The sequence below is a fragment of the Ursus americanus genome, chromosome 19 (assembly GCF_024610735.1).
Source record: "Ursus americanus isolate L20-20 chromosome 19, mUrsAme1.1.p, whole genome shotgun sequence".
In the NCBI taxonomy this organism is placed as follows: domain Eukaryota; kingdom Metazoa; phylum Chordata; class Mammalia; order Carnivora; family Ursidae; genus Ursus; species Ursus americanus.
In genome coordinates this window covers 12517120-12541945 of record NC_142145.1, presented here as the reverse complement: position 1 = coordinate 12541945, position 24826 = coordinate 12517120, and the positions used below count along the sequence as shown (strand labels likewise).

The following is a 24826-nucleotide window of genomic DNA, read 5'->3' as shown; positions in this document are numbered from 1 at the left end:
TCCCAAGAACAGCTAACTCAGGCTAAACAGGGTCTGCTTTGTCCAGATTCCACAGTACATCTTTTACTTTTTGTTTTGTACTCACTTTCGCCCTTCACTCGTTATCTCCATTGAAACCACAGATTCTGGTCCTGGCTCAACTGCTCTTTTAACCTCCTTCCTCTGGGAAGGTTGTAAATACTTATCATTCATTGTTTTTCCCTTGTTGGAATAGGCTAAAGTCACAGATAAAAAGTTCTGCAACTTTGCTTTTTCTAGCATTCTTACGTCACAACTTCTCTTCAAGGGTGTGTTCTTTTCTAGTATGTTCTGCAATGCATTACAGCCTAGATTCTTCCCTTAGAACAACATTAAGGCAACTTCCGTTAAGATTACTTATGCCCTCTTGGTTGCCTCCAGGTTCTTTCTTGAAATTTTCCTTTAACTTCTGATGGAGGCCGTCATCAAGATGGCCTGCTTAAGGTGAGGGAGTAACTGGGGACTGAAATCCAGCATGTACTCTGCTCTCCAGCCCATGCTAACTGTCCTAGGCTAAGAGGTCCAAAAATTAACACTCTTACTTCATCTGAGTCCTAAAAATATTGAGAGCAAGTTGAAGAATTCAGGCAGATGGAGAATAAAATATTTATTACAGGTCAAGATAGGTTGAAAGACAGGATTAGATATGAGCCAACAATGGATTCTAATTCTGGTCTGCTGAAATAGACAGATATACAACCTAGTCATAGAAATTACTGGACCCTCAACGTGGAGCACTGCCCCAAGAGGAACCTAGGGCAAGAGGAAAAGACCAGAGTGTGCACTTCCTTTGGATCGCCAGTGCTCCCCATGAGGAAACTGGCAGCTTCTTTCCCAAACCTACCCACAGGCAATGTCATGGATTAGATGTGTTGGACACCTATTGTGAACCACTTTATGTGCTGTCACCCCACTTCCTATTCTAGCTGCTAGTGAGCCTGTCAGTTCTGCACAGGCTTTGAATGCCTTTGTGCACTGCAACCTGAAAATACCTCTGTCCACATCTTGCTTCTAGCTCCAGGGCTTTTCTGATGCTTCGTTGTGGGATGGGCATGCTTGACATGTGTTCAAATACAACCTGAGTTTGCACCCAAGAGTCACCTTTGACCAATGGGGATGAAAGCTGGTAGATTAAGTGCTTCCCTCATTTTTCCTCTATGTGGACCGTTCTGAGATACATTTTAGAAGGTTCATGGGAGCAGGTACCAGTGGCTAGCTCAATGTATTAGCTTTCCCTCTTTTCCTATACCACTTGTTTCTCTTTTATTCCCTGAGATCACTTCCTGCATTAATTCCAGGCCTGCAAGACTTTGTCTATGGCTCTGTTTTCAGAGAAGCCAGGCTGAGACACTAGGGAAGGAGGGGTGGGTGAAAGAGTAAAGAGAGGCAAAGAGTGTTATGTTAATAGGTGTCCTTCCATCTGGAAGAAAAAATCAAATGGAGTGTAAGAAGTTCTTCTCGAGTGGGTAAAATAACAGGGTTTCCATCTAGACTAAGGATGAAAAAGATATTCTTTGATCAGTACAATTCTTAGATAGTAAGAAAGCTAAGAAAATTAGTCTTTTTCTTACTGGATCTGAAAGGAGACGAAAACAAGTTGAAGAGGTGGAAGGTGAGCCCTAACCATGGATATGAGGCTTCCAAGTGATGGAAACCCCCAGTCAGGAGGAACTCACATTGGAAAACACTTGCTCTGAGCAAAAAAAAAAAAAAAAAAAAAAAAAAAAGAAGAAGACTGGACAGATTTAGGACTTTTCTTAGTTCTGTGTGATTAGTTGTATACAACTGTTTTTATGAGAATCTTATGGGCATAGTGGATATTAGGGCTGTAATTTTAAATCTACTTCCTCTAGTTCTTGTGTCTTTTACAATAGTTGAGGTGTTTTTGTTTTTAGGTTTTATTTTTTAAGTGATTTCTACACCCATTGTGGGGCTTGAACTCACAACCCTGAGATCAAGAGTCTCATGCTTTTCCAACTGAGGCAGGCAGGTGTCCCTAGAATGGTTGAGTTTGACTAAAGGAGATCCTAGTGCGCATCTATGATGTGCAGAAAAATCACTGGCCGTAAAAGACTTTCTGTTGTCATAAGTGCAGTATGGTCTGCCATCATAGTTGAAGTTTGGGCAGTGGTATCCCCCTGGGGAGGCTGGGCTGTGTATTACATGGGCAAGAACAGCCTCTGGGAAGCTAGGCTTTTCTCATAGTGCTGATTCTGGCTACTGCACAGCCCAAACAGTTTTTGTCTCCAGCTTTGATGTCTACCCTTAATCTATAATCTTTCTTGCATGGTGCTGAATCATACCTCTGAACTCACTTTAGGTAGAGGTAGCTTGTTGCTCCTTCCAAGCTTTTAAACTGAAACCACTGCTTGAGCTCATTGTTATGTCCTTTTTATGGGACAAGAATTACCTGCCAGCAGAAGCTCTTCACAAAAACATATACTCCATGCAAGAGAGCTTGGAAAATCTTGGGATGAATGGGCCTCAGGCCAGAAAGCATTCATCATGGCTAGAGTCTTTCTGTCACAGCTGGAATCTTTCCTTTTGAATCGCTGTCTGCCATGCATACTGAAACAGCAATCTTTGGAATTTTTAATATGGTGCTGCTAACTTGAATGTGTCCCAGTTATTCTTTTTAGAAAGACAGCTTATTTTCTTGAACAGAGATTAGGCTTGTAAATGTGTCCTCATTAGCAGGGCAGAAGGAGGTTAAGAACTGGGCACTTATCCAGAAAGCCCTGGCCATCCCGTGAGTGTCCTGGATGCAGAGGAGCTCTGGGTGGCCTGTAGGGGGACTTCCTTTTCAGGGCTGCCCTTTCTGCCAGGCGGATGTAGAGCTGAATCACTAAGGACACAATGGGAAGGGAGGGGCAAAAAATAAAGGCTTTATATTTCCTCTCCAGGGACCAGCTCCCATCTCACCTGCCAAATTGTCCACTTCACCCCGGAAAGCAACAAAGGTAAAGAGAAGTATTTCTGTACTTCATTATTTCAGCTGTGCTTGTTGTCCGAGAGGAGCAGATAAGAGCAGTATAATGGGGCAGTTGGACAGGTGTGTAATGAGCCAAATGAGCGTGAAGATTGTTTTTGGATTGAGTGTGTCTTTTGCTGATCTCTTGATGAACACATTAACATGTTTGCAATACATTAACATTGATGGTGTGCATTTTTAAAATCCTTGAGGCAGGCTGACTGAATTTCAAACCTCTGATTTGTTTAGCAAAATAGATCCCTGTTGATATTTTCTACTTACTAATAACCCTTATTCAGAGCAGAGCTTGTTGCACATGGCTCTGGCGTCTGTGTGATGAAACTTTTCTTAGTTCCTTAGAAGGTCTTAACTGCACTGGAGTGACCTTATTAGTAACTTAACGTGTTGGGAAGAATGCCTTACAATGTTCTGTCCTCTTGCAATACTTTAGTGGCAGTATCCCCTTTTAAGATACGTTTCTTCCTCACATTTCCTGAATAGTTCTTTTTTCTAGGAATCCTCTTTCTTAACCTAGAAGGGCTGCAGCCTTGGGCATCCTGTTACTGTTTTTCTCCCATGACAGCTTCCAGGTGACACATTCCTTTTGCTTGGGGGGGATTTTTCTTCATCTAAAAGCAGATAGAAAAGTACACTAAAAGAAATTTTCTGCCATTCCTTCCTTCTTCGGGAGCTCACTTCAAAGTCCTTCTGTGGGTCTGTGCATCTGCAGTAGGGTTCTGTGTGTCTTGGGACTTATGTCTTTCATGGCGTGCTCTTTTCTGAAACCAAATGCATAATATTAATTAGACTAGAAATTATAAAACATTTATACTGTTGATTTCTCTAGTACATACCCATTGTTGGGTGATTGTGCAAGACACGGATGACTTTACAGGTAGGTTTTCCCTGCCCTCGAGGAGCGCTAAGTCTAATGAGGAAGACTAACTTATTCAGTGAATAAGAATCTGTAAATTCGTCCACACATTTGTGTCTCAGTGTCTCACAAAGACAACTACTCAGGTGTAGAAGAAACAGTCAATTAAGGTTACCAGGTAAAATCCATTGAACACCAGATTAATGTGGATACTCTGTTGTGCTAACAGCCAGAAGGGTGAAATTTTGGAAAATGAATGATGACAGTAGAGCTCTTAAGAGCTAGGTTAATGATAGTGAAAACTCTGTCTTGCAAATAAGTGTGCCAAATACAAAGTTCATGCATTAATTTAAGTTATGTATTCCCAATAACTTTTGAGAAAAACCTAAACCTAAAGCTTTTCTTCTTGGTGCTATGGTTAAATGCTTGAAGAGCTAGAAGATCTTATTGTGAAGTGAGGGAAATAATACTCTATTTAATAACCATTAACTGTTAGAGTACACCTATCAATGCCTTGTATCTTGGACAGAATTTCTTAATTTTTCTGGTAAGATGCTATCCTTATAAAATAGGGATAATAATGATAATGCCATAAAAATAAAACCATTTTACCTCAAATAAAAGCTTATCTGAGTAGTATCCAGTGGCAAGTGGAAAGAGCATGGGTTTCAGAACAGATGGGCTTGTGTTCAAAATATGGCTCCCCCACTTACAGTGTGTGAATTCCCAAACCCTCACTGCCTTGTCTGCAAAACTGGGGTAACACGACCCATCCTGTAGGACTTAAATTCTGAATAATGTATACAGTGCTTGGCACCTACACGAACCCTGCCATTCAGTCATTTCCTTTACAAGGAAATCTCACACAGGTGTGTAAAGGGGTGTGTGTGAGGATGCTCCTCACAGCCCTGTTGCTGATGGTGTGGAGGAGGAGGCCATTGGGTGTCTGTCTCTGGGGAGTGGACAGGCAAAATGTGAAAGCATGAAAACACAGTACTTACAAGTTACAGATGATGTTTCCAGAGTAACCTGGATGAGTCTTAAAAATGTAGTACTCAGTGAAAAATAAATTATTTAATGTAAGCTCATTTATGCAAACGAAAAAAATGCATAAAGTAAAGAAACATTTTTTAAGGACACGTGTAAATAAAAGAATATGCTTTAAACAAATTATAAGTGTTGTCTCTGGGGATGGAAGAGAAAGGAAATGAACTGGGTTGAAGTCAATAAGCAAAGAAGAGAATTGTGGTCCAATGATGGCTGTGCCAAGAAAACCAAGGGGTGTGATTACTTCAGTCCTCTATGCTATGTGGTTAAAAAAGAAGAAAGAAACAAACAGGTTAATAATATAAGAGTGAATAGGGTGCCTGGGTGGCTCAGTTGGTTAAGCGTTTGCCTTCTGCTTAGGTCACAATCCTGGGGTACTGGGACTGAGTCCTGCATCGGGCTCCCTGCTCAGTGGGAAGTCTGCATCTCCCTCTGTCCCTCCCCCCGCTTGTGCTCACTCTCACTCTCTCTCTCTCACAAAAATAAATTTTAAAAAATCTTTAAAAAATAAAAAAAATAGGAGTGCAAGGTTCACATAGGTGGTCATATCCCCATACTCTTTTCCTGGGTGCCTCCATAAGTGTAGGGCTACTGTAACTCTGCTATGTAGGCAGGCTTTTTATAATGACAATATGACATAGATTTTAAGAGAATAAGTTTACATTTACTTAGAAATGTGAAATCTGAAATTGCATTCTAGAGCCTGACTCCATTAGCTAACAATGTATACTGAAATGCAGAATGCAGTATGAAGAGTATAAGGTTTGGACATGCTTCATGGTTGGACCAAAATCGGTTTCTTATTAAAGTAACTCAATAAAGAACTTTCAAGGATGTTATTATTATTAGACCTGTTACAGAGAGCTCTATTAAAATGAACTTGAACAGTGTCCTGTTAAAGGTATATACTAGTATTTTCATTAAATAAGATTAGCACTAGTTTTGTGTTATACCTTTAAAAAAAACTATTAGGAGCAAAGAAAAATACAGTCCAGTCTGATAATGTAACTGCTGGGCTCTATTATACTATGTTGGGTGGTCTGATGAATAGAATAGGTAGCTCTCGTCCTTAATGATTATTTTAAGACAACTAGTTTCAATTACAGGGATGTGTCATCACCATTTCTTGCCGTATAAATTTGGTGGGTCATTATTTTGAAAGTCCCCAAGTGACATGTTTCCTTTCAGTCTCTCTCTGCCTGAGAAATGCTGAGCTGTGCACTGTCCTCCCTGCCCCAGATCTGAGGCCTTTACCCTAGGCTTGGCTTTGTTTGGCTTGTAAGGCACAAAACACTATGTTTTAGTGACAGGTATGACACTAATGTCTAAATCAGTAACCCAACAGAGTCACACCCCAGAGAACACATTTCCAGTGAGCTCAGCTCAGATATATACTGTCTGAAAACAAGGCAAGTTAGTAACTAAAATAAATATACATGGGTGGAGGTAATAGACTGGCTGTCTGTCATAATAGCCTAGAGAATACAGGCCTGGACTTGGATTCTGTAAGAGTGCACACCTGTAATCTAGAAGATGAGAGGAAGAAGAATGAAGTAGTTCCAGATCGCTGGGGGACTAAATGAGGGAAAAGATGTAGCTGGGCTAGAAATGTGTGAATGTGAGGTATGTGGGCTAATTGGTTCTAGCGGACAAGGGTGTATAAAGAAATCCCTAAAGTAAGTCGGGATGCTTTTAGCTGCAACTAGTGGAAGACTTGATGAAATGAGAAAGCGTAAGGAAACATCATCTTACATGACAAGAAATCCCAAGGTAAGACAGATCCAGGGTGGGTTAATCTGTCTACTCAGTTCTGTCCACCATTCCTCTCTGACATCTGGCTTATCCTCCTGGGCTGGCTATAGCACACTCCCACAACTAGCTGTCATGATAGTAGTCACATGAAGACAAAACAACTCTGAGAGGAAGAAGAGGGCTGGCTTCCCCCATGAGTCTTTTATCAAAGGGAGGCCTCTTCTAGAAGCCCCGCAGTGACTTTTTGTCCTTATTGGCAAAAATCATGACACCTTCAGATCTTTAAAATTCTATTTATTTCCCTCTAAATTTGACTGAGGAATAATTGAAAAATATAGGGGCGCCTGGGTGGCTCAGTCGTTAAGCGTCTGCCTTCGGCTCAGGGTGTGATCCCAGAGTCCTGGGATCGAGCCCCGCATCAGGCTCTTTGCCCCCCTGGGAGCCTGCTTCTTCCTCTCCCACTCCCCCTGTTTGTGTTCCCTCTCTCGCTGGCTGTCTCTCTCTCTCTGTCAAATAAATGAATAGTATCTTAAAAAATATATAATATTATATATTTAAAGGGTGCAATGTGATGATTTCATGTACATAAACATTGTGGAATGTTTCCCAAGATCACATCCATCGCCTCACATAGTTAACTGTTTTTTGTTTTGTTTTGTTTTTGGAGAGGATGCTTAAGATCTACTCTCAGCATCTTTGAACTATACATTACCATAGTATTAACTGTAGTCACCATGCTGTACTTAGATTCTCAGAACTTCTTATAACTCAAAGTCTGTACCTAATTAGTCACTAATGTGGGATAATTACCTCAGTTGGCTTAAGCCAATCAAGGAAGTACTTCTTCTCTGAAGTACATGGCTAAGAGAAAGCCGCTTCATGGGATCTGTATTTTCTTAGCAGAGAAGAAGGGAAGGGAAGGGCTGAGCAACAGGCAATCAATTTTTTTACTGTGCCATCTGGGGAGAATTTGAAGGTATCTGGAAATAGAAAAGTGTTCTCCTCCTATGAGGCTGTGAAGGTGGGTAGTCTAGTGGGATAGCATTTCGTTTGGCTGAACTTGTGTAACTCGAGAATTTCTTTTTTTAAAAAATATTTTATTTATTAGAGAGAGAGAGCGAGAGCACGAGTTAGGGGCAGAGGCAGAGGGAGAGGGAGAAGTAGACTCCCCGCTGAGCATGGAGCTGGATGCAGGGCTCAATCCCAAGACCCTGAGATCATGACCTGAGCTGAAGGCAGAGGGGATGCTTAACCAACTGAGCCCCCCAGGCGCCCTCGCACGAGAATTTTTCTATACAAATTCCAGGATGAGGGGGGTCTTATGGCATGGACAGTAAGAGCACAAAGACCTAATTCCTTCTGCTCTTTTGCTGCAGAACAATTTTAAATGTATACAAATGATAGTGAGACAGCTTTGAAATACTGGTTGAAAGGAAGAGATTCTTCTATTCGTTAGAGTCTGAAACTACTGGGAATTCCCACCTCTATCATTTACAGATTTCTCAAAAACTATGAATATGTAATTTTTCATGAAACAGTGCACTCAGACTCTTAAATTCATGAAATGTAATAACTGAACTCTATAGATTATCTGTATTTCCAAGTGATATTCTGAGATTTTTTTTTCCCCATCTCTTCTCAGATACTGCTGGGCATAAAATGGATTCTCTCAGCACAGCGAACGTTGAATTTTGCCTTGATGTGTTCAAAGAACTGAACAGTAACAACGTAGGAGATAATATCTTCTTTTCACCGCTGAGCCTGCTCTATGCTCTAAGTATGGTCCTCCTTGGTGCCAGAGGAAACAGTGCAGAGCAGATAGGAAAGGTATGGAACACAGCAAAGATTTCCCCATAGCTTAGAGGTCTTCATGCACCCCTGTGGGTCAGCCAAATGCTCACATCTTTATACCAAGGAAATTCTGCCATCTTGTGAAAGAAGAAACATTTAGGAAAATCGTATTTCTTAAAAATGAATAATGGCTTAAATAATGCCATAATGATAATGCAAATATCATAATACATGTAGCCCAGTCTCTTCCTTCCCATCAGTGCTCTCATGCATACATTTCTGCAGTGTGCTTTTAGAGTTCACTTTTTCAGTGATTTAAATATGACAGAGAACACATATGTGGTACTATTCTTGCCGTCTGGAATTTTAACTTGAAATAAAACTTAATGACACTTTAAAAGCTATCACGTTTTTAAAAATATTCATTAGTACATTTGAAGTTCATAAAAGCCCTATGTAGCAGGTAGGGATTGTTATCCCCATATTGCAGATGGGGAAACTGAGAGGGACTAAGAGAAAAGGGGTGCTTTTCTTGCTCTCAAAATAGGTATTGTACTGGGACACCATGTAATGTTTTACATGACCCCAGATGGGCACTGTCATAGTAAATAGCTTGAGAATGGTAGGAGGGGGCAGAAGAGCCTCGTGGACAAGAGCTCCGTCCTGAAAACTGACAGATGGTAGTCGGGGAATATCTTTCTTGAGCTCTGGTTTACCAAGCATGAAATGGGGATAATATTATCTACTTACAAAGCTGTTGAGAAGGTTCAGTGAGATATATGAAGGCTTAGTTCAGTACTCAGAATATGACATCACTAAATGTTAGCTGTTATTGTTGGTCTTTTTCTGAAATGGAAAAACAGATGCTTGTAAATACTCACTTTTATAGACTGTATGTAGCTTTTGATGCCAGTCGATCCCTCTTTTTCTTTTGTAGGTGCTTCACTTTAATCATATTGCAGAGTCGTTAAAACCAGAGTTCAAGGACTCAGCTAAGGTATGATAATATCATTGCTGAGCTGTCAAATGCTCTTTAACATAAGGGCACCAAGAAATTATAGTGCACGGGTTGAGTAACAGAGCCTCTATTTGTCGTTTAAGGGAGTTAGCAGTGTCTCCCTCGATCTACTCCTTTGGTCTTCCTGATAATTGCTACGGCCTGTAGAGTTAACATAATGGTAATAAGGATAATAACGATGATGAAGTCCCCCAGATTTTATCACACTATTTATTGTCATCCTTGCTCAAACTTTCTGTTCTTTTATGGACTGCGCCATAGATCTTAATATGGGATTGAGTCTGCCAGCCTTATATACAGATTGGTAGATTTTTTCAGTGGGGTCACTGAGGATGGACCCTGATGTTTGCCTTATAGTTAGACCCTGGGAAAACAGGGCCTGATGCTCCCCAGCCCACATTGCCTGGGACCATGGTCTCTGCTCTTTTCTAGTAGGAGAATTCCTTTAGACATCAAAATTATATAGAATTCACACATGAAGATGGTTGTGTTTGATTTTGATTGATTGAGAAAACACATAAATGCCTATAGGTTCACAGAACCCCACTTGTTGTGAGGAGTTGAAAGCTCGTAGTTTGGGAAACTTTGCTTTAGGGACTGTAGGTATACCCCTGTAATGTCCTTGAGTTTGGATGCATCAAAGTTGTAGGTGTAACAGAATTGCTCCTGTGATGGATGAGTAAGGTCAGTTCAGTGAAGGGCTGAAGTGTTTGGTTACATGGTCACACAGAAAACTGAGGCATTGAAAGTAGTGTGATAGAAAAGAGAGATGATTCTGTAGGTGCAGGGATAGCAATAAAACTTGGATCATTGCCCTGAAGACCCCACTAGGATCTCTCTATGAAAACTTGTGCTTTTGGACTAACCCATTGGGGTCAGCAAGTGCTTATGTGTTTTGCAATAGCTTATAATCCTGCACACAATCTGTGAGTAATGTCACGGAGTGCTGAGATTATTGTGCTAGAGGAAATCTAGAGAAGGAACATGCTTTAAACACTCCAACTCCTTGTTTGTTAGTATTCTCTACCCTTATATTCAGAGGCAATCATCTTGCTCTCTACTTATTGTTTTCACATTATTTATAACCCTCCGATGGCAAGAAATCAAGCAACTTAATACTCCATTCTTTGTTTACTGATGCTTCAGTGCAGCCAAGCTGGAAGGATTCATTCAGAGTTTGGAGTCTTATTCTCTCAAATCAACCAGCCAGACTCTAACTATACCCTCAGCATGGCCAACAGACTCTACGGGACAAAGGCAGTGGTGTTCCATCAGGTATGTTCATGTGGAATGCTGGTCCACAACTCTCTTGGCATCCTGTATGTTCTAAATTTCACACTGTAAAATCAGTGAAGAGTGAGAAGAGCTACATGACATTCATCTTTAAGAGATTAAATTTGAGCTGACTTAGAGTTTCAGTGGAATGATTTTACCAAACTCCCATTTAAAGTTGTGAAATATCATAAAAATTTTATTTCTGCAAAAACCACCGAAGTTGTCCAAGAAGCAAGTTCAGGGATGAAGCACAAAACAAAGTAGTTAAGAATTCTCTTGTGGATCAGAAGAAAAATGGCATGCATCTCTCATCTCTTTTTCAAAGGTCCTTAATGTCAGATTACTAAGAATCAGTGGAAAGTACACTGGACTGGGAGCCCAGAGATCTGAATTCTGTTCCTTATTAGACATATGACTTTGGACAAGTCACTTTTATCTTTATTAAAATGAGAGAATTAGACTTAAATTCTTACTAGCTTCAAGATTCTAACATTGTTTATAACATTTCCCAATGGTATTATAATAATGTAGTTTTATTGAGTGTTTACTATGTGCCCTTCACTCTACTTAATACATTATAGGTATTATCACATTAACTGTCACACAGTCCTAAAGCATAAGTATAAATTAGCCATTTTGCAGTTGTGAGGCAGATTCTGAAAAGTCCGGTTGACAAAGGTCTCAGAGATAATTAAGTGGCAAAGCCTGAATTTGACCCCTGACCAAATCCATCTTCCTCTTTCAATTGCTGTGTTGTCCTGCTGTGATAGAGGTGAAATGCTAGCCTCAGAGACATAGCTTTTATTTGACCGGTTTTATTTACATGCCAGCTGGGGGAAGCAGGATGAAGTCCTGAACTTTTAATGTTTTTCTCTAGTCTGGTAATGCAGTCTGTGTCTTATAGTTGATTGTCAGAATTTCCTTCTATTGTCCTAAAAACATAGAGGGAATATTTTATGGAGTACCTGCTGAAGTGGCAGGGATGAACAGTCATGGTCCCTGAAGTTGGAACACTCCTCTTACCCCTCTGTCTCCCCAAAACAGTGATCTGGACATAAATAGCAGAGAAGTGTTGATTTGGGATAATGATGATTGCATCTGTTCCTGAAGTGTGAAGCTCCTTGTTAGTATCATGAAGATTGTCATGATCTGTATCATGGACGAGATATTATTATCTGGAAAAACTTTCATCTCATGGGCTAAGGGTGGTCACCTAAGCATGTTCCAACCACAGTTGGACCAGCTCAGGACAAGAATCATCCTGAGGCCTAGATTCTGCCCTTAGCAAGCTTTCTTTTTGTTCTATACTGGATTTAGTCCCAAGAGAACCCAGTTAAACAAATGGCAAAGCCAAATCCCAGGTGGCCCTTTTCATACTTGTCATAGTTCTAAATCTTGTATCCTCCTGCTCAGTTCATGTTGGGGTGCTGGGTCCTGCTGGACTATAGAGGTATGTCCCCAAGTTCTCAAGAATGGAATTGCAGGTAGTTTCACTTGGGTCCATGTAGATCTGGCTGCTGCCTCGGCAGTGAGGCAGTGGAAAGTTCCCACTTATAGGGATCAAGGGGCATGGGTGGTAATCAGTGGTGGGTCCAGAATGTCATATGGGGGCCAATTTGGGAACTTGGTTAAAAGGGAGGGCTAGGTTCTTTGTACTGAATTTGCACACCATTTTTACTTGGATAGTATAGGTGAATAAAATAGTGAGTTCCTTAAGATATTTTTGTTCACGTTTTACATAAAGTTGAAAAAATGCAAATTATGTACATCAGAGAATATTGTTACTGTTTTATCTATAATGACTTTTGGGGAGGTTGATATATATATAATACACACACACACACACACACACACACACACACACACACCATGGGGAGACCTGGCTCTCCATTAGACCTCAAACAAGCAAAATGTACTCACTCTGGTCCTTACTTATGTAATCACTCTAGATCTCAGTGTTCCAATGTAGAACATAGGGCAGTAACTCCCATTTGTCTGCTTTGAGAGGACAGAGTAGTGAGAGTGAACTGCAACTTGCCATTTTGCTTTGAACATTTTAGAATGAAGAATGCCAATGATATGACAGAAGAAACAACCAAACATTTCTGATCATTGCTTTTGGAAAGCTTTTTGATTTGAAATCCATTTGTTTTATTAAGAATAAATACACGTGGATTCTGCTTCCTCACAGATGTATATGCATGAGCTGCTTTTGTCTCTGTGTTGTAGATTTTAGAACACATTGAGCTGTAGGCTTTTGCTTAGCTTACACTATTTTTTGTGTGATTGTCCTTTATTTTACAGCAATATTTAACTTGTTCTGAGAAACTGTATCAAGCCACACCACAAACTGTTGATTTTGAACGGTGTCCAGAAGAAACGAGGAAAACTATTAATGCTTGGGTTGAAAGTAAAACTAATGGTAAGATTAAGTCCCACATGTGTCTCCAAACTTTATTCACACTGTTTTGATAAGCTCCCTGAGTCAGTGTTAATAAGGAAGCTGGGTGAAGTCCAGGAGCCAGCATAGGCAGGTCAAGAATGGAGGAAATGAGGGATTATTTTGAAATATTTGTAAGTATCCTCTACAATCATTTGTCCTGACTGGGAGCCAAGCTTAGTGACTGAAAATGAGAAGAACACTATTTCTACTTTCTGCGATTAAATTTAATTAAATTTAAATCTACCTTTCACGATTTTAAAATAAACCTTTAATTGTCAAATATTTCTTTAAAATTGTCAGGTTAAAGGTTTGGATTTAAAGATGTATCCATTTCATTATTAAAAAATATCTAGTTAAGGAAAGATTTAAAGAAAAACAAGTAGAGAGAATAATATAATGAATCCTTATTGACCCATCACTCAGCTGCAGGATTTACTACCTAAAGCCAGTCTTTCAGCTATACCCTCGCCCTTTTCCCACTACCTCTTCCAGGACAAATCCCAGAAACCCTCTTTTTGTCAGGCGGTTTCCTATCAAAAATACAAGTTATTTAAAAGAAAATACCACTGCACCATTATTACATCTGTAAATTTAAAAATAATCATTTAATATTAACAAATAGGCAGCGAGTTTTTGTATTTTCCCAATTGTCTCTTTTTTTGTTTGAATCAGGACCCAAATAACATTTATACATTGCAGTTGGTCAGTATGTTTCTTACATTTTGACTTTTAAATTAAACTTTTTTGATTGAACTATATATACTTATAGAAAATTCATACAGTCTATGTTTGCTGTTCAATGAATTATCACAAAGCAGAAATTATCACAAAGCAGAAATTATCACAAAAGTGAACGCCCTCAGGTAACCTCCCTCTACCTCTACCAGGTCAGGGAAATAAAACATAGTTACTAGGAAGGGCACACTCAAAGGCGGCTCTTGTGCCTCCTCCCAGAAACTAACCCACCCTATTGCCAAACATTAAAACTTCTCTGACTTCTTTTACTGTGTATTAGTTCTGCCTATTTAAAAATTTCATGTAATTGGAATCATAAAGCATATATTTAAGGTTTTTAGGTTAACATTTTGTTTGTGAGATTCAGCCATGTGACTGCAGGTTGGCATGGTTTGCTTATTTTCATTGATGTCCGTTTTGTTCTCTGGAAATACCTAAATGTATTCATCCATTCTACTGGGTCTTAATGAACACTTGGGACATTTTTAGTTTGGGTCTCTTATGAATAGTGCTGCTATGAGCATTTGATGCATATCTTTTGGTACATATAATGAATGTGATTTTGTTGGGTGGATAGCTTGGGATGGAATTGCTGATCATTTAAGGTATATATATATGCAATTTTGGAGACACCAGTTTTCTAAAGTGGTTTGCCAATGTACTTGCCCAAGCAATGAATGAGAGTTTTATTTATTCCTCAACTTTGCCAACACCTGTTAGTCTTATTTAGTCATTGTGGTTGGTTTACTTTTAATTTGCATTTCCTTTATGAATGATGTCATTGGACATTTTTCATACACTTCTTATCTTCCTTTGTAAAGTGCCCATTTGCATCTTTTGCCTATATGTAAGGATGTTTTGTCTGTTTTTTCTTACACGTTTTTAGGAGTTACTGAATGCATGTGTTGCAAATGATTTCTACCATTTTGTATCTTCCCCTAATGGTGCCTTTGATGGATCGAAGTTCTTAATTTGAAAGGATTAAAATTTATCAGTCTTTTCCTTTATAGTCAGTACGTTGGCATACTTTTAAATAAATCTTTTGCCTACTCCTAGCTCATGAAAATATTTTTATATGTTATATACTAGAAGCTTTATTGTTTCACTATAGTCAAGATTCATTTAAAAATTCATTCCACTCCACATGGACATCTAGTTGACATAGCACTACGTATTGGGAAGAGGATCCTTTCATCACTACACAGCAATATAAACTTTATCATAAACTGGATGACCATATATGTGTGAATCTGTTTCTGCGTTCAGTGTGCTCCATTTGTCTACTTATTCCCATGAAAATACCACAATTATACTGGCTTTACAATATGTCTTGATAGCTGGAAGTGTTAAGTCCAATGTCGATCCTCTTCTGAGGCTGCCTTGACTTAGCTTGCTTGATCTTTTGCATTCCATATATATTTTATTTATTTATTTATTTATTTATTTATTTATTTATTTATTTATATTTGAGAACAGTTGATGTACAATGTTATATTAGTTGAAAGTGTACAACGTAGTGATTCAAGTTTATACATTATGCTGTCTTCACTACAGGTGTAGCTACCATCTGTCCCAATACATTGCTATTACAATATCATTGACTGTATTCCTTACGCTGTGTTCTTTCCCTTGACTTATTCTCTATCCCCCTTTCCTCTTTGCCCATTTTGCCCAACCCCTGGCTCACCTCCCCTCTGGCAACCATCAGTTTGTTCTCTGTATTTATAGGTCGATTCTGCTATTTGTTTATTCATTTGTTGTTGTTTTAGGCAGTCATAAAGAGGGGTGAGATTGTGCTATTTGTGACAACATGGATGCATCCAGAGGGATGCTGAGTGAAATAAGTCAGACTGAGAAAGGCAAATACCATATGATTTCATCATAAATGGAATCCATACACATTTTAAAATCAACTTGTCAGTGTCTGAGTTTAACGTACTAGTCGAGGGGCGCCTGGGTGGCACAGTTGTTAAGCGTCTGCCTTTGGCTCAGGGCGTGATCCTGGCGATCTGGGATCGAGCCCCACATCAGGCTCCTCTGCTAGGAGCCTGCTTCTTCCTCTCCCACTCCCCTTGCTTGTGTTCCCTCTCTCGCTGGCTGTCTCTCTCTGTCAAATAAATAAATAAATAAAATCTTAAAAAAAAAATAACGTACTAGTTGAAATTTTAGTTGGAATAATATATATTGAATCTATAGATTTGGAGATAATGGGCATTTTATAATACTCAGCTTCCAGTCCATTTCCATGAAGTTTACCTCTATTTATTTAGGTCCCTTTAATTTTTTTTCAATAACATTGTGTATTTCTCTATGTTAATGTCTTGCGTGTCTTTTGATAAATGGTTTTCAGATATCTGACGTGTTTACTGAATTATAACTAATATCAGTTATGTCGAATTTTATTTGTTGTAGAAATATATAATTGACTTTCATATATAAACATTGCTGAGTTCTCTTAATTCTAGTTTATATATTATTTTAGATTTTCTATAAATACAATCACTTCCTCTTCAACCTTTCTTGATTTTTTTCTTTTCTTGTTGGCTAGTGCCTGCTGCTGAATGGAAGTACTGATACGGGGCATCCTTATGTTGTGTCTTGTTTCTGGATTTATATCTTGTTTCCAAATGATTTTAATAATAATATGTATTTAAGTATAATGTTTGTTGCAGGTATTTTTATGAATATGTTTTTTTTCAGATTAAGGAGGTTTCTTGCTACTTCTTATTTGCTAAGAATTATTTTTTCTGTAGCACTGAGAGACTAAAAGAAGTTCTAAATTCTTGGTCTTCACTCTCTGCTGTGTTTCTCCTTTTCTAGGCTTGGGGCAACTTTTGAAACTTCATTATACTTTGAGGGAAAAATTGTTCAGAACTCTCTGTTGAGCTCATCTGTCTGTGTTTCTCCTGTCTCTGGGATTTTTACCCCTTCCATGTTGGTTCCCTGCTTCTTTGAACTCTATTTTTGGTCTTCCCAACCCTTTCATGATGTCGACAGTTCTACTCAGTTTCTGTGTCTCTTGCCACTTTCTGCTCAGACTTTTTGCCTCTCCATTGTATATGATTAGCGGTTGCTTCAGAAACAACCCAGTGTAGAATTTTTTAAAAAATGTTTTCAGCTTTCCTTATAGTTCTTGCCAGGGATATTGATCTGTTATAAACTACACTCTCATTGCCTAAAGAAATCTCTTTACATCTCTTTTGATCTTTTAATAATTTCTCTTTTGATCTTTTAATAATTTACCCCCCTTCTTTTTTCTTACAGAAAATTTGTTGAAGGAAACAGATATTTGCCTACATTTTCTCATAGTCTAGATGATGATGACTAACCTTGAAATGCCATCTAGTAATTTCTTCTGTTTTTATATTTCTCATAAATTGGCAGTTTGACCTAGAAACTTGATAAGATTCTGATGATTTTTGCTTATTTGTTTGTTTTTTTACTTTTGACAAATATGCTTCATTGGAGGACGTGTGTTTCCATCAGGAAAGAAATAATATCCGGATGCCCCCCCCCTTTTTATGATGTTAGTGGTCTTTGATGATAATTGCTTCGGTCCATTATTTCATCAGGAGTTATAAAGTTGCAGGATTCCGATTCTTGCATTCCTTCTTTATAAGCTGGAATATTTCTATATGAGAAACTTCTCCTCATAAAGTATTTGGTTATTCTAAGTACAGTTCATATGAGAAAAACAAAAAAAGAATGCTGGATTCTTTCTCTTCGATACCACTTTCAAAACAACTTTTTTTTTTTCCTTCTAGCATCCTTTGAAGATAGCTAATGAGTTTTAATTTTTTTAAGATTTATTTATTTATTTGAGAGGGGGAACAGGGGCACAGGGAGAGAGAGTCTTAAGCAGACTCTGCACTGAGCTTGGAGCCTGACACAGGACTTAATCTCACGACCCTGAGATCACTATCTAAGCCGAAACCAAGAGTCAGTTGCTCAACCATCTCACCACCTAGGTTCCCCAGCCAATGAGTTTTCTTTTAAAGTATCATTATGAAATCATAAATTTAAACATTTTGGGATGTTTCAATTTATTGGCCCCTTTTAGTCAGAGGTCACATCTTTATATTGGCTCCTAAGTCCTTCTGATACTACCCTTGCAGAATTTGATAGCTTCCTTGCTTTCCAATTGAACCAGATGTTCCAGGCTCATGTCCTTCTCCTGACCTAGAATTATTTACCTCTCAAAGAAATCCTGGATCATTTTAATGATAAATGATATTTAGAGACCATAATCTGGGTACAAGAGTACTCATTGATACTGGCTTGGTTATTGTTTATAGGCCTTCTCAGTGAATACATTTTTTAGATGAAATACAGTATAATTTCTTACTGATATGACCAGTTCAAATTCAGATTCATAGGACTTTTACTTAACATCCCCCTTTTTTATACCTGTCTCTCTTTTATTTCATGTCAAAAATCCTAGATTCCAGTATAAACAATATTATTGAAAAATCACATCGTCCAACATAAACACAGTCTCAAAGTAACAATACTAATAAAATATAACAGTAGCTTTAAAGACATCTTTTGCAGTTCTTTTTGTCCTTGTGGTAAATTTATCCCACTAGAAATATACAAATTACCATGTTGAAATCATCTCTCTCTGTGTGGTTATGCCACCAACTCATTGTACCAGTAGTTTCTAAGGTTTATGAATATAGACAATCATATCCCTTGATACAGGAGAGAAGTTTATTGAGTAACAAAATTAGGATGAAATAACATCAAAGTATAAAGTTAGAGCTAACTACATTCATGAAGAGCGTGTCAGTAATATAAAATAAATACTTCTCTGAGCATAAAGACCATGTTTCTAACATATTTGTTTCTTATTATTTCACTTACCAGTGATAAACTCTCAACAGTATTTTGTTGATTGATAGACTGATGAATATTATCCAAGCTTAGTAATAGGTGACCAGATTAAAATATTTATTCAGTTCTTTGTATTAAGTTAGAAAATGCTTGGAAAGGTCTACAAATTTTTCAGATCTGTTAATTTACTTAGAACAGTAGTAGAAAAATTAAGCTTAGAGTGAGGTTCCAGATATCCCTATGTTTCCTATTGTTAGATTATATTCCAAAAAAGGTTTTATAAATTGCAGTGTACTGGGGTGAACCAAGAGAGCTTGGTGTTCAATCTGATTGGTATGTTTACAAAGCAAGGTACACCTTGTATATTTTTATGAATTGTGATTTTCAGATGTGTATTTACTTTAAATCTTGGTATATACTTGTGACACACTAATTGCTAGGACATTGTAAGAATGAATGAATCTTTTGAATACTTAAAATATTTGGATGTGGTAAGGTGCTGGTAAGTATAAAGCCTGATAAATATTAAAAGGAAGCCATAAGAGATCATTAAAAATTTTCTAAATAAGCAGTAATATATAGGAGTGCATTGGATATAACTAGGCATAAGACAAGTTGATCTTTAGCTGATATACTAACTATTCCCTAGATGCCGTCTTCTGATTAGAAATAACAAAGCATTCAATTCTTGGACATAAACTTATTTGGTAAGGACAGCCTCGATGACCAGGAGATAAGTAGTTCTCCTGGCATCTCAAATTTAAAACGAGCCTTAAAAAAGAAATGGTTCCAAATTTCTAGTGACTCTTCAACTCTCTGTTGTTAATAAACCCAAGTTCAAATCCAAATACATTATCTGGTTGTTTTTTTTGTTTTGTTTTGTTTTGTTATCATTATAAGGAAAAGTCACAAACCTCTTTGGAAAGGGAACAATTGACCCTTCTTGTGTAATGGTCCTGGTGAACGCCATATATTTCAAAGGACAATGGCAAAATAAGTTTCAGGAAAGAGAGACAACTAAAACCCCTTTTCAGCTAAGTGAGGTAAGTATTTTGTTTTCAGATTGATGATAAGTTCAGAAGAATGCTATAATCATTTAAGGACAATTTAGCAAGTTTTAGTGAAAATACTGGTTTAAGTTTCCAGACGTTTCTTTCATTGTGTCTTTTATGAATTTTATTTTCATTTTTCCTCATAAGGTGATAGTAACTTTTCTCAAAGGGCACCTGACTGGAGCCTTTGGACAATGGGGCCGCCCTGGCAGAGAAGAGAGCCTGCCCTCTCCTTATCGTTCCCTTATCCACGCATTCTTTCCACATATGCTGTGACTATTTTCTCAGCACAACAAAACTATCTATAGTGTTTTTCTCCCAGATAGTCTCCAATTGGCTTAAAGAAGAAAATGATCCTATTTTTCCACATAAATCATTTTAGGTGGTAATGTTGGCTTTGGTTTGGGGAAACATTATTGTTATTCTATATGTTACTATACATATATATTTTATATGGAGATGATTATATATATTATTTGAACTAGTGAGGCTCTAACAATGATTTATTTTAAAATAAAAAAATAACCTTTGCAAAGGAAAGTAATAAAGGGTATACCTTATTGTTTATATTTTCCCCATGCCTTTAGTGTTAATGCAGATATTCATGTTAGGCAAAAAAATCAGTGTGCATACATTTGCATGCATATAGGTAACTATTCTACCTACTTACAACCTTTTTTAAAAAACAGGGTAAAAGCGTATTTGTGGAAATGATGTATCAAACTGGAACATATAAATTAGCCTTCATAAAGGACCCGCAGATGCAAGTCCTTGAGCTGCCCTATGTTAACAACAAACTAAGCATGATCATTCTGCTTCCAGGAGGCACGGCCAGTCTGGAACAGGTAAAGACTGCTAATGTGCAGAGAAAGCGTGTGTGCTCGTACCTGCCCTCCCCCAGCTATGTGTACCGCATGATGCTGGTGTGGTCAGTCCCTACATCAGTCACACTGGGTTCCGTGGGATTGCCCCTGGGGCTGTGAGAGGTGCCTGCCTTCAGGACAGTGTATTTTGGGGGAATAATCTATTCCTACATCAAAGAGGGCGCAAGGAGGCAACAGTGCTGTCTTGTACTAATACCACACCTACTGGTTACTTGACACTTGGGAAACATCTTTCTGTGGTAATGAAACTATAATGCTGCTTAGGGTCTTAGTCCACAGAAATCTGATTAGCCATCTTCCCTCTCAGGAGCAGTTTTTCCAACCCAATTATACCATGCTTTCATGAGCTAACCACCCTTATTAGCATCCTGGTTTTGTGGGGGAAATGAGTGCCACAGCCACTGAGAACAGGTTGTGGTGGCAGGGGTTTGGGTCCAGCCCCCTCTCCCTGGCAGCAGCCAACGCTGTCCAGCACAGAAGCAGGCAAGCCACTGATAACGGAGTGACTACGCTTCCTCCCAGCCTTGCTGGGACTGCCCAGTGCTCTGCTGGAATGCCACACAGTTTCTTGGCAGACCAGCTGTGCTTCTGGGATCTTGGGGAAGGTGGCCTACACCCACGGATGGGATGGCCACAGTCAGGGGTTTCTAAGTCAGGGAGGGAGTGTCTGCCTGAGGTTAAACAATGTGGCAGGTGGATGGGGGATAGGGAAGGCTTCTTGAAATGCCTGAGCCAGGATGTATGTGTTTGGACCTCTAGGAAGAGAAGCATGGGCATGGCCATGAGAACAGAGTGATACTGGTGTGGCCAATTCAGAGGGGCTTGGACCTCTGGTTGCCTGTGGTGGGCTGCCATGGGAAGATATTTGGAGGCAGATTGCATTTTGGAAGCAGTTTAGAAGTGGTCTTTATCAGCTTGTGTTGCATTCATTTATTTGTTCATTTATTCATTCATATACCAGACATTGAGTGTTTATGCTAAGAATTCTAGTGGGTTCTAGAACACAGACAAATGCGTGGTTCCAACACAGAGTTATAAATATCATGTAACAAGTGCCACGATAAACTCTGCCGAAAGTCCTATGGAAGTAGAGAGAGTAGAGAATGAGGAGATCAGGAAGGCTCCTCATAGAGTAATTTTGATGTCTCACTGGAGGGGTAGAAGTTGAGTAGGTGGAACAAGGGCACTCTGTGGTCTAACCAGAGCAAAGAGCACATGCAAATGCCCTAGAGGTATGAGGCCACGAAGCGGGATTTGCATCCTGAAGTCAGGGTAACTTAGATTAGGGCAGAAAAGGACGACAGGAAAGGATAGTTAGGAAGAAAAACCATCTTTACTTTATGTCTGATTGTATATTGTCAGGATGAAGAGAAGGTGCCCGAAAGTTTTCAGCTCTCATAGTTGAATGTTGGGGTTTTGGATGCCATTTAGAGCTGTGGGGAGGGCTGGCTGGAGGGTGTCAAATGCCCAAGGGGAGAGCTTACGTGAAATTATGGCACTGGGTGGAGGATGAGAAGCCGGGATGTGAGGCTGCATGGTTAGATGGAGGCATGAAGGGGCGTGTAGAGCTGAGCTTCAGGGGGAGCAAAGCGGAGAAGGACAGGAGGGAAAGGAAGCAGAGCGGAGTGAGGGGATGGTGGTGTCACAGAAGCCAAAGGAGAAGCAAGTTCATAACAGAGGTTGCGACGAAATGTTTCAGGTTTGAGAACCAAGAAGAAATGGTGAATTCACCCAGAACACACACAGACTCCAGAGACAAGAGAGGGAGTATAGGTGAAGCCTGCATGCTGAGGGAGGTCAGGCAGAAGACTGTAGGATACACATTTGAGGTGTTGACTTATGAAACATGGGACAGGGAAGACGTGGCTGAGTGCGAGATGCTGTTTCTTTTTTCCAGATGGGACTTGAGCACGTTTTCAAAGTAGGAGAGAAAGCAATACATTGAATCATTCCCACTGGGAATTATAAAACAAACAGCATTTAATACAGAGAGCTCGTATTAGGCTCATGTGGACTCATCTGTGTTTTGTCTCTCAGATAGAGAAGCAGCTGAACACAAAGACGTTTTACGAGTGGACCAGCTCTGCTAACATGGTGGAAAGGGAAGTTGAAGTACACATTCCCAGATTCAAACTTGAAATCAAGTATGAGCTAAATTCCCTGCTAAATTCCCTAGGCATGACAGATATCTTCAACGAGATCAAAGCTGATCTTTCTGGAATATCACCAGTTGATGGCCTGTATTTATCAAAGGTCATCCACAAGTCATATGTGGATGTCAATGAAGAGGGCACTGAGGCGGCAGCAGCCACTGGGGACAGCTTCCTCGTGAAAAGACTCCCCATCCGGGCTCGGTTCCTGGCGAACCACCCATTCCTGTTCTTCATAAGGCACAGCCATACCAACATGATCCTCTTCTGTGGCAAGCTCGCCTCTCCCTAAATAAAACAGCTTGAGCAAGGCTCAGAGTCACAGAGGAGGTGCAGGGACAAACCCATGACTAAAAGCAGTTCATCCCTCACACACCTCTGTACCTTACTTTGCTCATCTGCGAAATGGGTCTAGGATCTCTCTCAACTTATACCTTGAATTGATGAACCTTAAGATTATGGAAATCATGGAAGAAGGTACATTTACAAAAAGCTCCCCTAGTTCTCTTATCTTTGAAGCCTTATTTAAGTGCTATCTGGATGACATAATCAAGTCAATGAGACTAATTTTAAAGGGTTAGATTTGTTTGACTTGTATATATCCATGATCTCTTGAATAAGTGACCAGTCTACCTTCAGAACACCAATTCGAGGGCTTCAACTTTGATTGGATTTTTAAATATTGTAATTTTCCTTGCATGTGTAGATACAACATCATGAATTTTAGCTCAAAATTCTGTATTCACTACAATAAATACATAAAATGCTTTCAATTCTTTAAAGATTGTTAATATACCACAGCAATTAAATGACTTATGAAAGGAGACTGAATAAGGAGAAGTCTAATTCAGTGAACATTTTCATGGAATTTTTGGCCAAATATTTTCAGCCCTAAATTAGAATAATAGATTTTTCTTTTTGCCTCCCTCCCTTCCTTTATTCCTTCCTTCTTTCCTTCATTCACTTTTCTCTGTCCTTCCTTTTCTCCTCCCACCTCCCCTCCCTCCCTTCCTTCTTCCTTCCTCCCTTCCTTCCTCTCTCTCCCTCCCTCCCTCCCTCTCTTTTTTTTCAATAATGCAGTGAGTAAAAGTTCAGAATAGCAAAAAACAGAAATCAGATTTTTATTAAAAATGATTTTTATTTTAAAAATTTGAGAAAACTTAAAAAGAAATCCTTCTTATTTTCTATTCAAGATAACATGAGGTGATAATCAGATAATAATGGCCATGATACATTTACTGTCTTCTCAGTACCCTCTTGGTAAGTACTTCCTTCCAGAACTTTCTCAGAGATGTGAGCAAAACAGAGGATCCCCTCAATTCTCCCTTCCCTAAATCTGTCTTAGAAGAGACAGTCCAAAATCAACCATTGCTTCCCTCCTGAGGTGCTGGGACCCCCTCTTCTACTACTAACAGTGCTGGCAGCTGACGATAGCTTTTCTTTACCATCAGGGCACTGAAGGATGGGGCTGACTTCACTCTCTAATAATAAAGATGTTATAAAGTAGCAATATTCCAGTAGTCTCTGGGCACAGTGGGTTTAACTGTGGTACAATGGAGAGACTTGAAGCAACCCTGATGGGTGGAGAAAAACGAGTTGTATCTTGGCATCTACTTCTCACTTTAAACATCCTGAAGAGACAGTGAATGGAACCAGTCCAGTGAATGCTGGATCCTTTGACATGAACTTGGCATGCGCTGTGCAGGAGCACGGAGGTACACATGGACCAAAGGCCTTGGGTGTGACCATAGCCGAGCTGCATGGCACTCACTTTGCTTGGCCTCCATCTGTTAAAAAGACTCTGAATGACTGCCCACTCCAAGACTGCAGACATAGAACCCCAAAGTCCTCTTGAAGGGATGGGAACTGAGCTGATAGTCATCACTTAGAGTCAAAGCAGGGAATACTTCTCACAGAGGGGCCTTCAGAAGCACTAATATGGGTGCTCGGCTAAGAAAGGAGGACTCAGAGAGACAGCAACTA

The 24826-nt window shown here is 39.3% G+C and overlaps 1 protein-coding gene across 1 annotated transcript; it reads left to right on the top strand.

The window, feature by feature from the left end:
* The first annotated feature begins 8304 nt into the window (after positions 1–8304).
* Positions 8305–23576, top strand: SERPINB11 (serpin family B member 11). The gene is made up of 7 exons (XM_045790366.2): positions 8305–8489; positions 9391–9450; positions 10618–10746; positions 13051–13168; positions 19658–19800; positions 20499–20654; positions 22731–23576. Exons 1-7 carry the CDS (start codon positions 8322–8324, stop codon positions 23133–23135), a joined length of 1179 nt encoding a protein of 392 aa, XP_045646322.2. The 5' UTR covers positions 8305–8321; the 3' UTR covers positions 23136–23576.
* Positions 23577–24826: the final 1250 nt, after the last annotated feature.

What these genes read in the sequence shown, in the direction of transcription:
- SERPINB11 (XM_045790366.2), top strand. Translation starts at nt 8,322, where the DNA reads ATGGATTCTCTCAGCACAGCGAACGTTGAATTTTGCCTTGATGTGTTC. An exon ending in CCCCTTTTCAGCTAAGTGAG is followed by an intron (nt 19,801 to 20,498) that starts GTAAGTATTTTG and finishes TTTAAAAAACAG; the next exon opens with GGTAAAAGCGTATTTGTGGA. An exon ending in GCACGGCCAGTCTGGAACAG is followed by an intron (nt 20,655 to 22,730) that starts GTAAAGACTGCT and finishes TTTGTCTCTCAG; the next exon opens with ATAGAGAAGCAGCTGAACAC.